Raw genomic sequence first — 15,767 nt, forward strand, 5'->3', positions numbered from 1 at the left:
TTATTAAAAATTTTGAAATCTTCCTCTTAGATTCTTTTCATTAATTTTTGTCTTTTAAAATACAGTTTAGCGTGATGGCTGAGACTGTTGGCGCCCCTTTCAACTCCGCACTTTAAGTCAGGGCCTCACCTACATTACCCTCATCCTGGCCCTGCCAGGATGCAGAGGGGCGTGTGGGAGCTAAGGGGGACTCTGGGCACCAATGGGGACAGCTTCTAGGAGGCTGTTGGTAGTGCTTTTAGGAATCCCAACACTGAATCATATTCTCAAGTCTATGTAAGAATTAGTAGTAGGAGGTGACAAAAAGTAGGCAACAGAGACCATAAACTCAGACATTCTTGTCTTTATTGGTGTATGAGTTTGGCGCTGAATAATCAACTACATCACAAATCCCAGTACAACAGATCTCATTTCCATGAACATGTGTGTATCATCAAGAATTCCAAGCTCTGTTACCATTCGCACATTAGGCGTGGACAAACCCTGGAGGTTCTGAACATGGTGAAAGAATGCAAGTCATGTTTCTGGTCCACTCTCTTCAAACAAAAGAGAGGGAAGCAAAGTTAAGCAACACAGAGCCATCAACAGAGACCTCTCCCTCCCCCACCTCTGCAGATCAGAGGGCTGAACTGCTGAGGCCAGGGCTGCAAGGCAGCAGGCAGGTGCCCAGCAAGCAGGAAGAGGCTCCCTGCTCATGGTGGAGGAGCAGGGACACCTCTGAGAGAGGACCACACTAACACCCAGACTGCGTGCCCCTTAGCAGAAGGTTCTCCTTGCGGGACACCATTCAAACCAATCCACACAAGTCTCCTCTTTCCAAAAGTGGGCAGAAGGTGTGAGGACCACGTGAATACATTCCCAGCCCAGCAGCCCCCTCCCATAGCTTGGCCTACATGCACAGGCTTGGCCCTCTATAACACACATCTCTCCTAACAGAACAAAAGAGGACACTGGGATGTTAACACCAAGGACCACACCCATGCACCAACTATTAGACCCCAACCTGGCCAAGATCCACTTTCACTTAAAACTTGGGATGCCACGTGCAGGAAACAGCAGAGAGTATACACAAGCCCAGAGGAGACACGTGATTCAAGAAGTGAGCGGTAAGGTCAGGAACCTCTTTGCTGCTTGGCCGTGGTCTTCCCCCTCAAAGCTCAGGAGTTCAGGAATCTACGGGAAAGCTCCCCATCACCAAAATCTTACTAAGAAAATGAGTATTTTCCTCTTCCAAAACCAGCATTGATAAAGGTCTAGGTAGAGCTCAAGGAAAACTAAGGCCTGCTATGTACACAGTGGGATTTTACCATTAACTCAAAACAGAGGCTCTTAAGAGGGCGAGAAATACCCCCAAAGTGACAGCACTTGGGAAAGAAGAAAACAGCCCTCTCCAGAAAAGGCTCAAGCAGGGGTACAGACCCGTGACTGCTTCTCTGGCTCTCAGGAGATGGCATTAATGGAACTAGGAACTAGGCTGACATGTGATCATCAGCCTCATGGTTCCTGAACCCTAGTACACAGAGGAGAGGAGGGAGGACGGCAGGACAAGGTGGGCAAAGGAGTTTATACTTATGGGTCCGAGGAGAAAAGCCAGGATAGAGGCAAGGGGAGACCGTTAGCCCAGCCAGCTGGGGCACTCTTATTATTAGAAAGTAAAGAATGAGTTCTGTCCCTGGGTAACTAGCTAGTTCCTCTCTGATCATTAGCAACAGACTGAAGGCCGGCTCACTGGTAAAAGCAAACTCTTTTCAGGAACAAGGGTAGGGATGAGAATTGGGCCTGAGCGTATAAATGGATTTGAAAATCCATCACTCTCTCAGGAAAACAAGTCAGGTGGCTACTCAATGGTGCCATCTCCACTTATTTCACAAGCAAACATGTCATATAATCTCCTCTAATGAAGGCATTCCGTCCTAACACGGAGACTAATCTTTTGATATGATTACAAAGAGTAGGATTTTATCCTGGCTCCTCTATACCAACCACTTATTGGAACATTAGGAATATGGTACTCAGTCTAAATGCCACCGTTATCTAATAATGGCTTGGGTTCCACTTTAATGCACCCAGAAGGTCAATGGCATGGTTAAGTAAATGTGCTAAATAATAGCAACAGGGTAAAACGGATGTTGAGATCTACCCATACTCATAGCATATACAGCAATTGACAAGGATAATGGAGAAACCAGGCGTTAGATTATTGTTTTCCTTCTAGATTTCTCTCCCCACTTTGGTTCAAACTCATACAAATCTAATCTCTTACAAATCATAGGAATCTATGTGTTGGGAACTCGTTTTTAGAACCTGTCAGCTTGAATATTACTGTGCAAAATACCAACTTTGAAATACTCCTGTATGTCATACCACTGGTAAAGGACCCCTGGCCAGAACCCCAGCTTAGGCTTCAGTGCCTGAGACATCAGAAGAGGAAACCTTCCACGAGGAGAAGACAAGAGATGATTAGGCAGCTAACTCCATGAAATTTAGGCGAGGCTGAATGACGAAGGGGAGATTCCAACTCTTCAGAGGTCCTTGCACAGCCCAGGAATGCTGGGTGGAAGAAAAGACATCTCTAAATAATGGGGAACCTGTCAGATGTAACCAGCCTGGCCCTGGCAGCTCCAGCACACTCAGCTCTCTGAAAGGAACTAGCCGGCCAGGGCCGGGAACTGAGAGGCAAAAAGTGATCACCTGCTCCAGCTGAGCAATCAAATACATTTGGAGAGTTGACCCTGAACCAGTGCTCAGCCTGCCCTGCAGAACAGGGAGCCTCTTGCTACCTAGCTGAGTCTTCTCACCCCGCAACACAGGCCTCGCCTCTTCTGTGCTGCTCACTCTGTGAAAGCTGAGGTCCTCTGGATTTAAGGTCACCCTCAACCTGATCTGCCTTGGCCAGGCCATGCCCCCCAGCTCTGTCTTAACCCCTGTGCACCACCAAGCAAATACAAACTCTGAAACTGGCAGTCATACGCCCAGCATGCTTCCAGTGGATTTTCCAACACAATCCACCCAAGAGAAACCATTACTACAGAAACAGGAACAAAGCCCAGTACAAATAAAGGCAAGGACCCAAATGGTTAGACTTTATATCATAGGAGGGTAAAAGGACACTCCATCCTGGTTTTAAAATGAAAAGTTTTATATCCTAAGACCCGCCTCAGTCCCAGGGGTCACTGTGATACTGACGTTCCCTTTTCCTCTGGGCCCAAATCCTGCCTTCTACTTTTTCCCTCCCTGAGGGAGCGCAAGCGTTCGGAAACAGGCAGCAATGTCTCCGCCAAAGGGAGCAGCGTGGACTCAGGAACCGGGCTGCTGTCTCCACCTCAGGAGAGCTCACTCCTCCTTGAGACTGAGCCCAGGGAGCCAGACTGCCTTGTGCTTGTTTATTGGGTTGAACTAAGTAGATCTCTCTCCAGTTCTTTCCCGTCCATGGTGTGGAGCAAATTCATCTTACACCACTCAAGAGAAGTAACAGCTACCAAGAAAAAGAGCAAACAAACAACTACAACACGGTGAGCACGCAGGGCGGCCTGGCTGCACCACCTAAGGAGAGCTGGCATGATGACTAATCTGAGAAGGTGCCCAGCCACAGTGGTTCACCCTCTCCGGCTGGCAGAATCAGTGAAGACCGAGAAAATCTGCACCTCACGGGGAGAAAACCTGTACTCTGGTACATTAGCGGTCATAAAGGATTGAGCTTGGAGCATCCCATCCAAGAAAAACTCCCATCAGGCCATCTCTACTTAACCACAGGGAGCACTCAGTGTTCAAAGCATCTGGGTAGCAGGAGCCCCCTAGCAACAGAAGCGGCTCCTCTGCATATGTGTTTGCTGAGCTGGTCCTGGTCCCCAACCCACTGGCACTTGCAAGAGTGACCAACCGGAAACCAAAATGGGGGTGCAGCTTGATTAGAGCCATCCAGCTGGTACCCACTCTCCAGCTGAGCTGGGCCTTGGGAAATAAGCAGAACAAATGCAGCAGGATCCCGCCTCTGCTGGCGGGCTTCCAGCACATCACTGACGATTTGGTGGAACTGGACTGAAATGTCTAATGTGTGAGGGCTGCGTAATTCCCTCCCGGTTGGCCAATGATGGGGAAGTAAAAACAGAATCTCACTGAGTGTCTCCCTGACCTAAATCCATAATCGTTTTTCCCTTTTTAGCCATTAAAGGTAGGACTGTGTTTTCTCTAAGAGATCTAGATATCCTAGAATCGAGTGGTATTTCTTTTTTTGATAACAGTTCTATCACCCAGCCGTCAAAGGCTAACAGAATGATGTCTATTGTTTTACTTCATTGAGATGTGCCTGACACTGGTTGGCTAATAAAGCCCAGTGGAGTTTATGTAACATGGCTTACATATTCAGTGCAATTATGCAGCATGTGTTGGTTTCTTTTCTTCTAGGGAACTCACTTTTTTTAAGCACTATTTGATAGCTCCCTGCCATCTCCTCTGGAGTTGAAAGGAGAACATAAGACCAAGCAGTTATAGCTAGCAATGGGGAACTACGGCACCAGGAGTGAGAACTGGACTGGAACCTGCAGAGTCTGAGCAACGTGCCATGAAGACCCCCAGGGGACAAGCTGTGAGCCCACTGCGCCATAAACAAGGCAATTTCTAAGGATCCTAAAATAACTGCATTCTCTCAGCCCTAACATTCATGCTGGGCAGGATAGACTTTTAGGTTATTTTTAAAGTGCAGGCCAAGGCCTTCAAAGGGATAGAAACAGTTCCCAAAGCAGCTATTGTTTGGCCAGTTAAATATTTAGAAGAAAATATACTTTTGAAAGACAAAATTAGTAGGCAAAGGACATAGGAAAGTGCTAAAGCAATTGTTTCTACTTGTTTTTAAATCCTATCAGATGGACCATCAAAATGGACCACGGGCCCAGACTGCACTGAGGTGTGAAGATAACTTCCAGTAACTCTCAAGGCCCTCATCCCTTGATCTAATGAGCTCCTGGGGTCCCAGATATAATTCAGCATTTTTGCTCATGTGTACTCAAAGTCATGCTGCCAATATGTTCAAAACCTCTGCAGTTCTGTGAAAAACACTGCCTCCCCTCCCTCCCCTGGTTGGTAACCCAATGACAGTACGGGTATGGCAGTTCAGGAGAGCAAGAGCGACGTCCCGTGTGTTCATTTCAACTACCGTTAAAACACTCCCTCCCTTCATTACATTTTATTCCCTTACTCTTAGCTGGTCTATGAATCTGTGCTTATCTATATAGTTGCCTAATAAGCAAGTAACCAATAGGAAAACGCACACACACGCACATAAACACACACACGTGAACTCTAATATCCAGAGAAGTATGGTGCACTTGGCAGGAAATCAATTAATATCCATTTCACTGGAAATGGAATCAAAATGGGGGAAAAGTCAGAATTCTTTATCTGCATCTGCCACAGGAAGGTACTAGCCCTAGGTACAGACAGAGGGCATGCTATGTAAGAACAAACACATACAATACATATTTAGAAACAATTCTCCTTTGATTTCAGCCCTGAGCCTAGGACCCTAACTAATTTACAAGGCTGCTCTAGGAAAGACACAATTTGGGGGATGAGAATAAGTCTATGGCATTTGCTTTCCCTGCAGGGGAAGCTATAACGCATTCCCACTCTTCAAGAGAACTCAAGATTGACGATTCGGGGGTTTTGCTGGTTAGAGTGGTATTTTTTTCTTTCTTTCTTTCTTTTCTTTCCAGCTCAGAAGGTGTGTTTCCTTTGTACCCTGTCAAAAATGTTCTCAGCAGTCAAGGAGAAGATCGCAGCACAGCTGCCCTTGAGCCGAGTTGGTAAATCCTACTGGGAAACCACCCCGTGCAGTCAGATGACGCGGTTTTCAGACACGTCTACACAGACTAGTTGAATTAAAGACCAACTCCAGCCTTGATGTTGCTGAGCTCCTCAGCTCCATCTTGCCATCCTGATTGATCGAGGAGATGGGTCTATAGTTAAAGTGGCATAGCACTTTGAGGGCTTAGTCATTAGAGCACACTGCTTTCTCTTGGGAAGGCAACTTCTTGCTTGGCTAGGTTATGGAAGCTAAGGAGTGACGTCAAGATGTTGTCTGGCCAGAATTTGCAGATAACCATAGAACTCTTCTCCTCCATCAGGCATGGATTTAGCCTCCTTTAGTTCCTGCAGTGACACAGGAGCCTCCAAATACCAAATTATTATCAGGCGGTCTTGGGGGAACCTCTGGGCCCTGCAATAAAGTAGACAGACTTGCTATTGGAAAGTGCTCGGGAGCAATTCAGCCCTGATCAGATTGCTCTAAAATCCTGCAAAGCATCTCTGGATTTTGTAAATGAAAACCTCACACAGCTCCTGAGGGTGAAAAAATTCTTCTGGGGATATCATTTATAGTCATCCTTCACCGAAATGATCTTATGCATCATTTAAAGAAATATGGTTAGATCATGTTTTTTCTTTGTTGTTTTTGTCTTTAGAGCAAAGCTATGTGAGTAGGAAGGCTGTATCACTTTGGACCAGCCACTTCTGAGCATTGTCTGTCAAATAAAGTGTCTATTAATTGATCTTTAAAGTCACAAACAGTTGGTGGGTTGAGGATCAATGTATTTTGTTGGTCCCACCCAATGTTTTAAATCTTGGCGAATTCACATAAAATAAAAAATGCCCGCTCTCTCTGGAAAAACTGAAGTATCTGGTAATAACAGGTCCATGTTCCATCCTGGTCTTCACGATACCATGTCATCTTTCTAATCCAGCCTGTTTCTCATACTGAACTTCCTGATCCCTGTAAGTCATTGGGTTTTAGGATCCTTGCTTTAAGCTAACCCATCATAGGGCCTTGTGATTATATAATGATATCTTTAACCAATGGCCTCCCCAATGAGTCTCCCCAAGGGCAAGGAACATGCCATCATTATCACTGAATTTTCAAGTCTTAGCACTGTAGGAATATTGTCGGTAATCAATAAATATTTAATGAATTGAACTTCACCTTCTACATTAGATTCTTACAATTCAATGAAATGCGCTGGGACCACTGCTTGTAAGATCACACATCTATTCTAAAGCCAATATCGTTGAGTAGCAGGCAGTTTTAGGAAGAGAAGTAAATATGCTGGCTTGCGATGTAAGCCTCTGATGGGTCCAGAGATTGGTGGCGTATGGTCCCTGGAATATTTTGCTTTAAGCACCTGGGAAAAGTTCGAAATTTTTCCTGAGAGCCTCTTAAGTTTGTTTTTCAGATGTGACCTATCCAACTTCTTGGAAGAGCCCTTCCTTAGAGGTTCTTTAGAGGTTAGTTGTGAAAAAACATTTGATGGAAATAACTTCACTGAAAACTAAGCTCCCAGAATTTCATGGGCCTAGAGCAGCAGATCCCTCTGTATGTCAGATCTATGCATTTTGAAATATTTTAATTTCTGAATGACTACAGTTAAGATCATCAAAGAAAAGATTTTTTGTTAAAGGCTTATTTCTGCTAAAGTTGCTAACTAAATCTATTTAAATTGGCTAATATATTGTTCAAAAACGTCTGACAAATTCTTTGCAGGCAAGTTTAATAGGAATAGAACCAATGTAAAAGGCCATCTATACTTGTCACAAATCTGTTAGTAATTAGTATTTCAGTAACCTATAGCCATATCTGGTCAGCATCTGGCCCACATCAAAGGCACATCCTGTCCCATGCTATACAGAAGCAGTTCAGCAGGTCTAGCATCTGCTCTCTAGGAGCTTACAATCTAATCTAATCAAGACTACAGAAACATACACAAGAGTGGTCATCCTCAGGACTTCACAAAAGGCAACAGATACACTGATGGCACAGGGAAGAATTATGGGGTAAAGAATGGCATTTAAGAAAGGGTAAAGGGAAGGACAGAAGTAAATTGCTTCTTTATTCCCATTTCTTTGAAAAATGGTTTACGGAAGATGTGCTATTTTAAGTGTTCTTAAAATCATGAAAGAGCATATGGCTTGGTGCTTGGAAGAAAGAAAATTTCTTCTGGTATAAGACTCTCTTCTGGCTAAGTGACTGAGAACGCTAAGCCAGTAAGGACAGCTGAGTGAAGGGCCCAGCAAGACTTTATAAGGAACAGCCAAGCAGAGGCCTAGAGCCCCCTGCCAGAGGACAGAAGCGGAGGGGGAGCTGCAGATTTCCTAAACTCTCTTCCAATTCCTTCTAAGTGGAAGTGGTATAGATTGGTGTAGAGTGACTGAGCCACAAACCAAGACTCCTCCAAAATTACCAAAATGTCTAATCCAAAACCTTTGCAAAAACCTCCATGGACTCTAGATTAAGGAAATGATCTTTGGGAATTTTCGTGTGGGATTTCTAAGGGAAGAGCACTTCTAGTTAAGAGCCAGACTCAGAAGCCATCTAGTCCACTTTACAGGATCTCATGTGTTTGCTGGTTTGCTTTCTTGCTCATTGGTTCATTTTCTCCCATTGGGCTTGTTGGGCTAATGCTACCTACTTGATTATTCTGCTTTACCTTTACTCCATTGACAAAGAAAAGCAAATTTTTGAGTACAGGTTGATTTTACTCAACCTCAGTTATAATGCAGCCTCAGGTTAACTAAGTACATACAGCCTAGTACTGGTGGTGGTGACAGGGGTACTCTGTCCTAGGGAGAACAGTACTCTGTTCCTAGAGAGAACAAGCAAAGTGATGACAGATTGTCTCATGACTGTATCTTGCTTTGTTTTATTCAATATTTGACTGTTATGCATGCAGGGCATCTCAAAGACCTTTGCAGGACACTTATCTCAACAAAGAATGCACATTTTAAGCAAAGCTTCCACACGTTTTGTTCATACCATAATGATAATTATGGATTAATAATACCTTGATTTTAAATAATGTCTTTTATTTTTTCAAGGAGCTCAATGTTTTTCGCATATGCTATTCTATTTATCTTACCATATTACTTATTGAACTGAAATCTATGATGGGGTTCAGTCTCACACATTACAAGTTTGTAACGCTGTTTTTCCCCATGATTAAATTCTAATCCATACCTCAGGATAAATGTGAATGAATAGGAGGAAATTACAGGTGTTTCTTTATATATGAAAAGATACTCACTGCTAAGTCCCCTTGAGCCATGAGAGTTCTCAGTGAAAAGTCAGTCCCCCAAATAGGACCTTGAAATAGTCCTACCTTACCAGAGGCAGGGCAGGAGAACAGCATTTAAGGTGGGGTAGAACATGCAAATAGATAAAAGGTACCCACTTCTCAGTGCCGGGGGCCCCTGGGACTTCGGCCACCTGATATTCTAGCCCCCATGGCCCTTTATTCATGTGTGAGGGAAGGCCTGGAGCTCCCATGGCATAAGCCTGTTTGTCTACCTGTGGTTTTATTTTTTGTTGTCCCTCATGCTGTGTTCTATTTTCTATATTTGAGCAGTGGCTCAGGAGAAATAATCAGTGTCTCTGAGAAAAATTCCAAGCTACCCAACAGAGGCTAATGGGTTAATCTGGTTCTGAGAAATATAACTCAGCGCACTTAGCAGGCACATCATCTGTTGTGATGTCTCTTCTCTACTGTGACATCACCACGAGTCTCCTGCTGGGAACTAGGACTGAACAAAGGAAACAGAACCACCTGAACTGACACCACCTTTGTGCAATACAGGGCATTCCTGACTACCACTGGTGTATGTTTTAAGGACTTCCAATAAACCAGATTTAAATCCCACCAATCGTTTGCTCTCTGTAACTGGTGTATGTGCATTCTAATGACACTTCTGGTTTTTGTCTCTATCTTTTTCAAGATAAGCATGCCTTGATTCCAACTTCATGTTGACAAATGGTTTTGGAAAACGAATCCCAGGAGAAGACAGTATCTGCCCATGGTTCCAATCCCAGCAGGAGACACACCCTGGGAACTCCATAATCAACAAACTAAATGATCTATGCCGTGGGCTCAAAGCCCCAAGAATCCTCAGACGCTTCTCTGCACTCTTCCCTCAATCATCCTTGTCAGGGACTCTGATAAACATGCTGCTTGATACGGCTATGCAGCAAATGGGCCAATAAGTACAAACAGATGTACTTACATGTGTCTGGCTTGAGCTGACTGTTGGTGATGCCAAAGTACTGGGGATTTTCAATAACAGGAATCTTGGTCATTCCAATAATGACGGCATCAGGGCCGCCCTCTGAAGACGACGGGGTGTTACTCCCATTGGAGATGTGATGGAGCGGGCTGGCAGAGTCATCATCATTGCTGATAACCGAGGCTGGGCCTGGAGTAGGAAAAATACACATCCTCCTGTAATTTTCCATGCCTTTGTTGAGCTGTAATTCACATACATAAAACTCACCCATTTAAAGTGTACAATTTGGTGGTTTTTAGCATATTCAAAGAGTTGTGAAACCATCACTACGCTCTAATTTGAGGACATTTTTTTTATCATCCCAATTAGCAGTCTCTCCCATTCTCCCCACTTCCAACTATAGGCATCCACAAATTTACCTTCTGTCTCTATGGATTTACCTATTCTGGGCATTTCATATAAATGGAATTGTATGATATGTGATCTTTCAGGACAGGCTTCTTTCACTTAGCAGGACGTTTTTAAGGTTGATTCCCATTGTAGCATGTGTCATTATTTTCTTCCTTTTTATAGCCAAATGATATCCCATTGTATGGATATGCCGCGTTTTGTTGAACCATTCATCAATTGATGGACGTTTGGGTTGTTTCAAATTTTTAGCTACCATGAATAGCACAGCTTTGAGCAGTCCCATACGAGTTTTTGTGTGGACACACGTTTTTACTTCCCTTGGGTGGGACTGCTGGGTTGAATAGCAGCTTTATGTTTAACATTTTGAGGACCTGCCAAACCATTTTCCAAGGTGGTTACACTACATATTTTATACCCCCATCAGCAAGGTGTGAGGGCTCTAATTTCTTTACTTCCTTCTCCTGTAACTTAATATGCAGTTTTGCTTTCTGTTTTTCAAACATCTTTAGGACACTTTCATTGAAACTCCCAGCACAAATCTAGGACATCTGTTGTACAATGTACTGAATGAGGCTCCAGGAGTTCAAAGATCTGATCCTTTCTCCACTCTTTGGACAAGTCACTTACCTTTATTATACCTTTATATTCACTTATATTTGTAAAATGTACAAAATAATATCTGCTAGTTACTTTATGAGACTGAAATGAAACTACTGATATGAAAATGTGCTTCATGAGTATGAATTACCACTCGGTATTACTAAATACATCTATACCTAGAAGACTAGAATCACATTAGACTGTCCTGTTACTGTGTTTCACTTTCTATATCAGCAGCTGCACCAATTTTGCCTACAAAATCCTTTAATAAAAATAATGGATCAATCCCATGGCAAAGTTATCTGCTTTGCCTTTAGCCATAATTGTTATTTGCAGAATCATTGCATTCATATCTTTATACTAAAGCAATAACTGTAAACATTTTTCATACAAGACAAACTTTCTAGTCCAGAGTCTCAGAATGTATATGCCTATAAATATAGTCTACTGTGTCTTATCTAAACATTTTGTCCATTGGCTGCTAAACCCATACTGTTTGCAAAGATTATAAACATTCACAAAAATAAAGGTCTACATTCACTGAAAACTTCAAAACAATTAAGATCTCAGTGGCTCTTCAAGACATGGAACCAACCTAAATGTCCAGCATCAGATGACTGGATAAAGAAGACATGGTGTACAGAATACTACTCAGCCATAAAAAAGAATGAAATAATGCCATTTGCAGCAACCTGAGTGGACCTGGCAATTATCATACTAAGTGAAATAAGTCAAACATGGAAAGAAAAATTATCATAGGATATTGCTTATATGTGAAATCTAAAAAAAAAAAAATGATACAAATGAACTTATTTACAAAACAGAAAGAGAATCACAGACATAGAAAACCAACTTATGGTTACCAAAGGGGAAGGAAGCAGGGGATAAATTAGAAGTTTGGGATTAAAAGATACAAACTACTATATTTAAAATAGAAAAACCACAAGGTTCTAACAGATAAAGAAAAATAATATATATATATATTATATATATTATATATATATATAAAATATATATACATATCTAATCACTATGCTGTACACCAGAAACTAACACAACATTGTAAATCAACTATACTTTAATTTAAAAAAAAAAAAGATCTCAGTGGCTCTTGATAGACACGTCCTACATGAAAAGCAGACAAAGCCCCCTAGATATATATTACACATGTTTCTGCAGTGTCCTGAGTAGGTGCAGGGTCCCACAAAAGGCAACCACCACCCAGGGCTACTACAATAAGCCAAGAGGAAGATAGCAAGAAAAAGATATGGAAGAAAGGCAAAGGGAAGGCAATGAGAAGGCAAAATCGAATGTGCAGCCAAGACAAATGAGTCCTAGAGAAATAAAGTCTGAATTGCTACTTCCTTAGCAAGGCCATGTGTTTTCATCCAGCCCCTGGGATGTAGGTTTCAGCACCTCCATCCAGTCTCTACCTTTTCCCTCACACTTGGCTCTTTCCATAAGAAGCATGGCAATTCTAAAAACACAAATTCTTGCATCATACACTTTTGAATCCCCTCTGACATATCACACTAATCCACCCCCCAACCTCCCCTCTACATGAGGATTATCACAGTTTGTAGGGATAACAATTGGACATTCCCCAGCTAGCCGAATCTTCAACTATGCAGGAGGCAGCCAACTGCTATCACAGGTAATTTTTAAAAGCATTCTCTCAAGGGGATGTGTATTTAAGTTGCTTTAAGGATGCACGCTGGCTGCATTCTGCGAGCAAGTTCTCACACAGCCAACTGAGAAGCCACAGAACATTCAAAGCCAAGGCAAGCTCACCAGTTGTGTTTGTCTTGAGCCTAGATCACCAGTGTTAGTAAACAGTGGAAGTTCTGCCAAGAGACAAGTTCTTTCTAAGATCCTTAACCAGCCCTGTTGTGTGATTTGCTTCCTGACAGGCCTCGATCACCCAGAGCTTAAGCCCAGAAATGGAAAATGGAAATGTGTTATGCTAAGGTTTCTACATCTTGTCAATAAAACCTCCCCACCACGGGCTCCCCTGCTCTGGTCCCGGTGCAGCTGTCCCCTCCTTGGAGGTTACCAAAGCACGCTACCACCCGAGCTCGCCGGGAAGGGTGCAGTTAAGGCCACGCATTTCTCAACAGACTCCAGGCTGCACGTTTACCCCCAGAAATGCAAGCGTTGTCATGTTCAAACTCTCCACATGCTGTCAGAAGGCCAGCGGGACTCACTTCTGGATTCCTTGCAACAGTTAGAAACACACTGATCCCAGTGGCTTTGTCTCTGATTCCCTTTTGGCCCAGCACAGGGTATCAAAATTCCTGGAGCAGTCAATCATTTTGGAGGAGGCGAATACTCAGAAGACAATGTTGACATTCCTCCAGGAATTCAGGCCTTAAAGCATCTGCCATGTGCATAGCGGAGACTTACTTAAAGAGTTCAACCAAGGGGCTTACTCTCTGCTTCCCCTCCATCACCAAAGGACACTCTTTCCTTCCTCTGGCCTCGCTGAGTCAAACCCGCATCTCCAAGGTAACAGATCCCAAGGGAATGGGCTCTCTGTCTGGGGGAAAATTTTGAAGCACAGAAGCGGTATAAAGCACCAGAGGTAATATTCAAAAGCTATTTTCACTTTGCCAGAAGGGCACTGTTGACAAATCTGAGCGACATGTAAATCTCAACAATTTATCAAGTGGAATGTTAATTGAAGCGCTGTTTTCTTCACTACTGATGGTCCAGGTCCTGGAAGATTGATGTGGCTGGCGAGGTCGCAGGGGGCCAGCCATTTTTCTCTGAACATTTTGATCTAATGGCGCACAGCAAAGTCGGGGAGGGGGAGAAGCTCTCAGGGGGGACGATGAATGTCTATATAATTTGACAGCAGCCTGTCTGTGCCTATCAGGGGATGTGTCACTGTGTGTCTGTGCACGTGCTGGAGGAGACATCACGAAAAGACAGACAGAAGAAGAGTCAGGGGCACATCACAGCGTGTAATAAGAAATTCATACGAGGACTTGCAAAAATGTCTTATAATGTTAATAAAAAGTTTTAAATTGCTGGGTAGGTGCAGCTTGCTGAGTCTGGGGTAGAGAGTTCTAATTACTGAGATGACAAATAGGAGCTGTGCCTGGAAACATTTTTAGCTCATTTTTATTTTAACATGTCTCACATGCAGAGAGGCATTTTTCTTTTACCAGAGCTGCTCAGTAACATATCTTTGCATTTATGACTTTACAGACATTTCTAAGCCTGCCTGAGACATTTTTTCCCTGATGAGAATTGATGGAGGTCATCTGCAGAAGGAGTTTCCTTCTCTTGAGACGAACAGCGCCTTCAAGGAGAGAGACAGATTATTGTTTTTGAATAGTTGTATTAACCATGTCTTTTATTTTCTGTAATCTAAAGCTTCGACATCAGGGGCCTTGATGACACAAGAGGGACTGCCAGTTCCTGGAGATGATAAAGTGCCTGCCTACGAGGGTATCTTCCAGATACAAATCGGCCAATCCAGAGTCTGCACCCCCCACCACATTCCACATCAGGTTCTCATACTCCAAGTCACTGAGCACCTGCCCCATCACCCAAGAGCCAGTGGTCAGACAACCGGGGACTGTCCCTACACTCCAGAGCCAGTCCCAAACCTGCGTCCCCTGCGTTGCCCATTCCCTTCTGCAGAAACCGCAATAAAGTCTCTTGTCTATGTTTTCCCCTCACTCCTTCTGCCTCCTGATCAATCCCATGCTCCGCTCAACACTGCGGTCCCACCATGGCATGGCCGGTCCTCTTCTCTTGGGAACTGAGTAACAAACTACCTTTTCAGGAGCAGCCATCCCCTGACCTGCTGCCCTCACCACACCTGAATCACAATGAAACCTACATTTTAAAGCAGCAGCACTTTTGATGAACTGTAGCTGAAAAAATAATTCCGAAGAAGAATTCCCTCCACTGTGGCCTAAAAGGACAATGCCTGTTTATTGAAGCTTCCCAGAAACAAACACCTCTCTGCAGAGTAATGGACCTGGAAAGCAGCAAAGAGGTTGCAGCAATTTGCTGTTCCATGGAGGAGAGATCCCATGTCAAAGATTTCAGCACTCAGCTCCCCACTCCACCACCAACGCCGTGCACAGAGCAAGCCTGAAAACAGGCGCCTTCAAGACTGCACAGGCAGGACAGGCTCTCTGCTGTCGTGGCAAAGTGACTGTGATCAGCTGTCTCTGAAGTTTGCCGCCGGGGAGCAGCAGACAAGTCCTGAGCTGGTGGAGCTTCGCGTTTCAGCTTTGCCACATTCCGCTTTCTCTTCCCTGGTTAAGAGCCTGGGGATTCCTGGGGCCAGTTCAGGGTCACAGCGACTCTCCCCCTTCTCTGCTACCTCTGGGTTCAGCCTGTGTGACATTTTGAATCACTAGACGGACACTGATGAACGCTGTCCAATAGGAAAAGTATGATATTAGGCTCAAAAAGGGAAAGGAAACAGGCTTCCTTAGACAGATGAGAGGAACACAGATGGGGAGGATGGCTTGGAACGAGGAGACTCTGTGACACTGGTACACTTTCCCTATTTTACAATTTTCCCTATAGCCAACCTTGCTACCAAAACAAATACTAACCAACAGATGCCCGAGATGGTCCAAGATGGGGCCAGATCTTGGAAATACACATGAAAGATGTAAAGACAGTCTGTCTTTTCATGCCTTCTAAGCAATTCCTGTTCATTGTCTCTGTACCCATAGAAAATACTGAAC

The 15,767-nt window shown here is 43.8% G+C and overlaps 1 protein-coding gene across 4 annotated transcripts in view; it reads right to left on the reverse strand.

Annotated features, from left to right (window-relative positions):
• Nucleotides 1–15,767, reverse strand: part of NTRK2 (neurotrophic receptor tyrosine kinase 2) — a 327,597-nt gene that overhangs the window by 130,351 nt on the left and 181,479 nt on the right. For 3 of the 4 annotated variants that reach the window (XM_074363095.1, XM_074363094.1, XM_074363096.1), the window contains exon 15: nucleotides 10,042–10,230. In XM_074363095.1, the coding sequence (XP_074219196.1) occupies nucleotides 10,042–10,230 (189 nt within the window). Of the gene's footprint in view, nucleotides 1–6,170; nucleotides 6,215–10,041; nucleotides 10,231–15,767 lie in introns of those variants that run through there. The other variant, XM_074363097.1, reaches the window with a different exon arrangement.

This window comes from Camelus bactrianus, chromosome 4, assembly GCF_048773025.1.
Source record: "Camelus bactrianus isolate YW-2024 breed Bactrian camel chromosome 4, ASM4877302v1, whole genome shotgun sequence".
NCBI classification, from domain to species: domain Eukaryota; kingdom Metazoa; phylum Chordata; class Mammalia; order Artiodactyla; family Camelidae; genus Camelus; species Camelus bactrianus.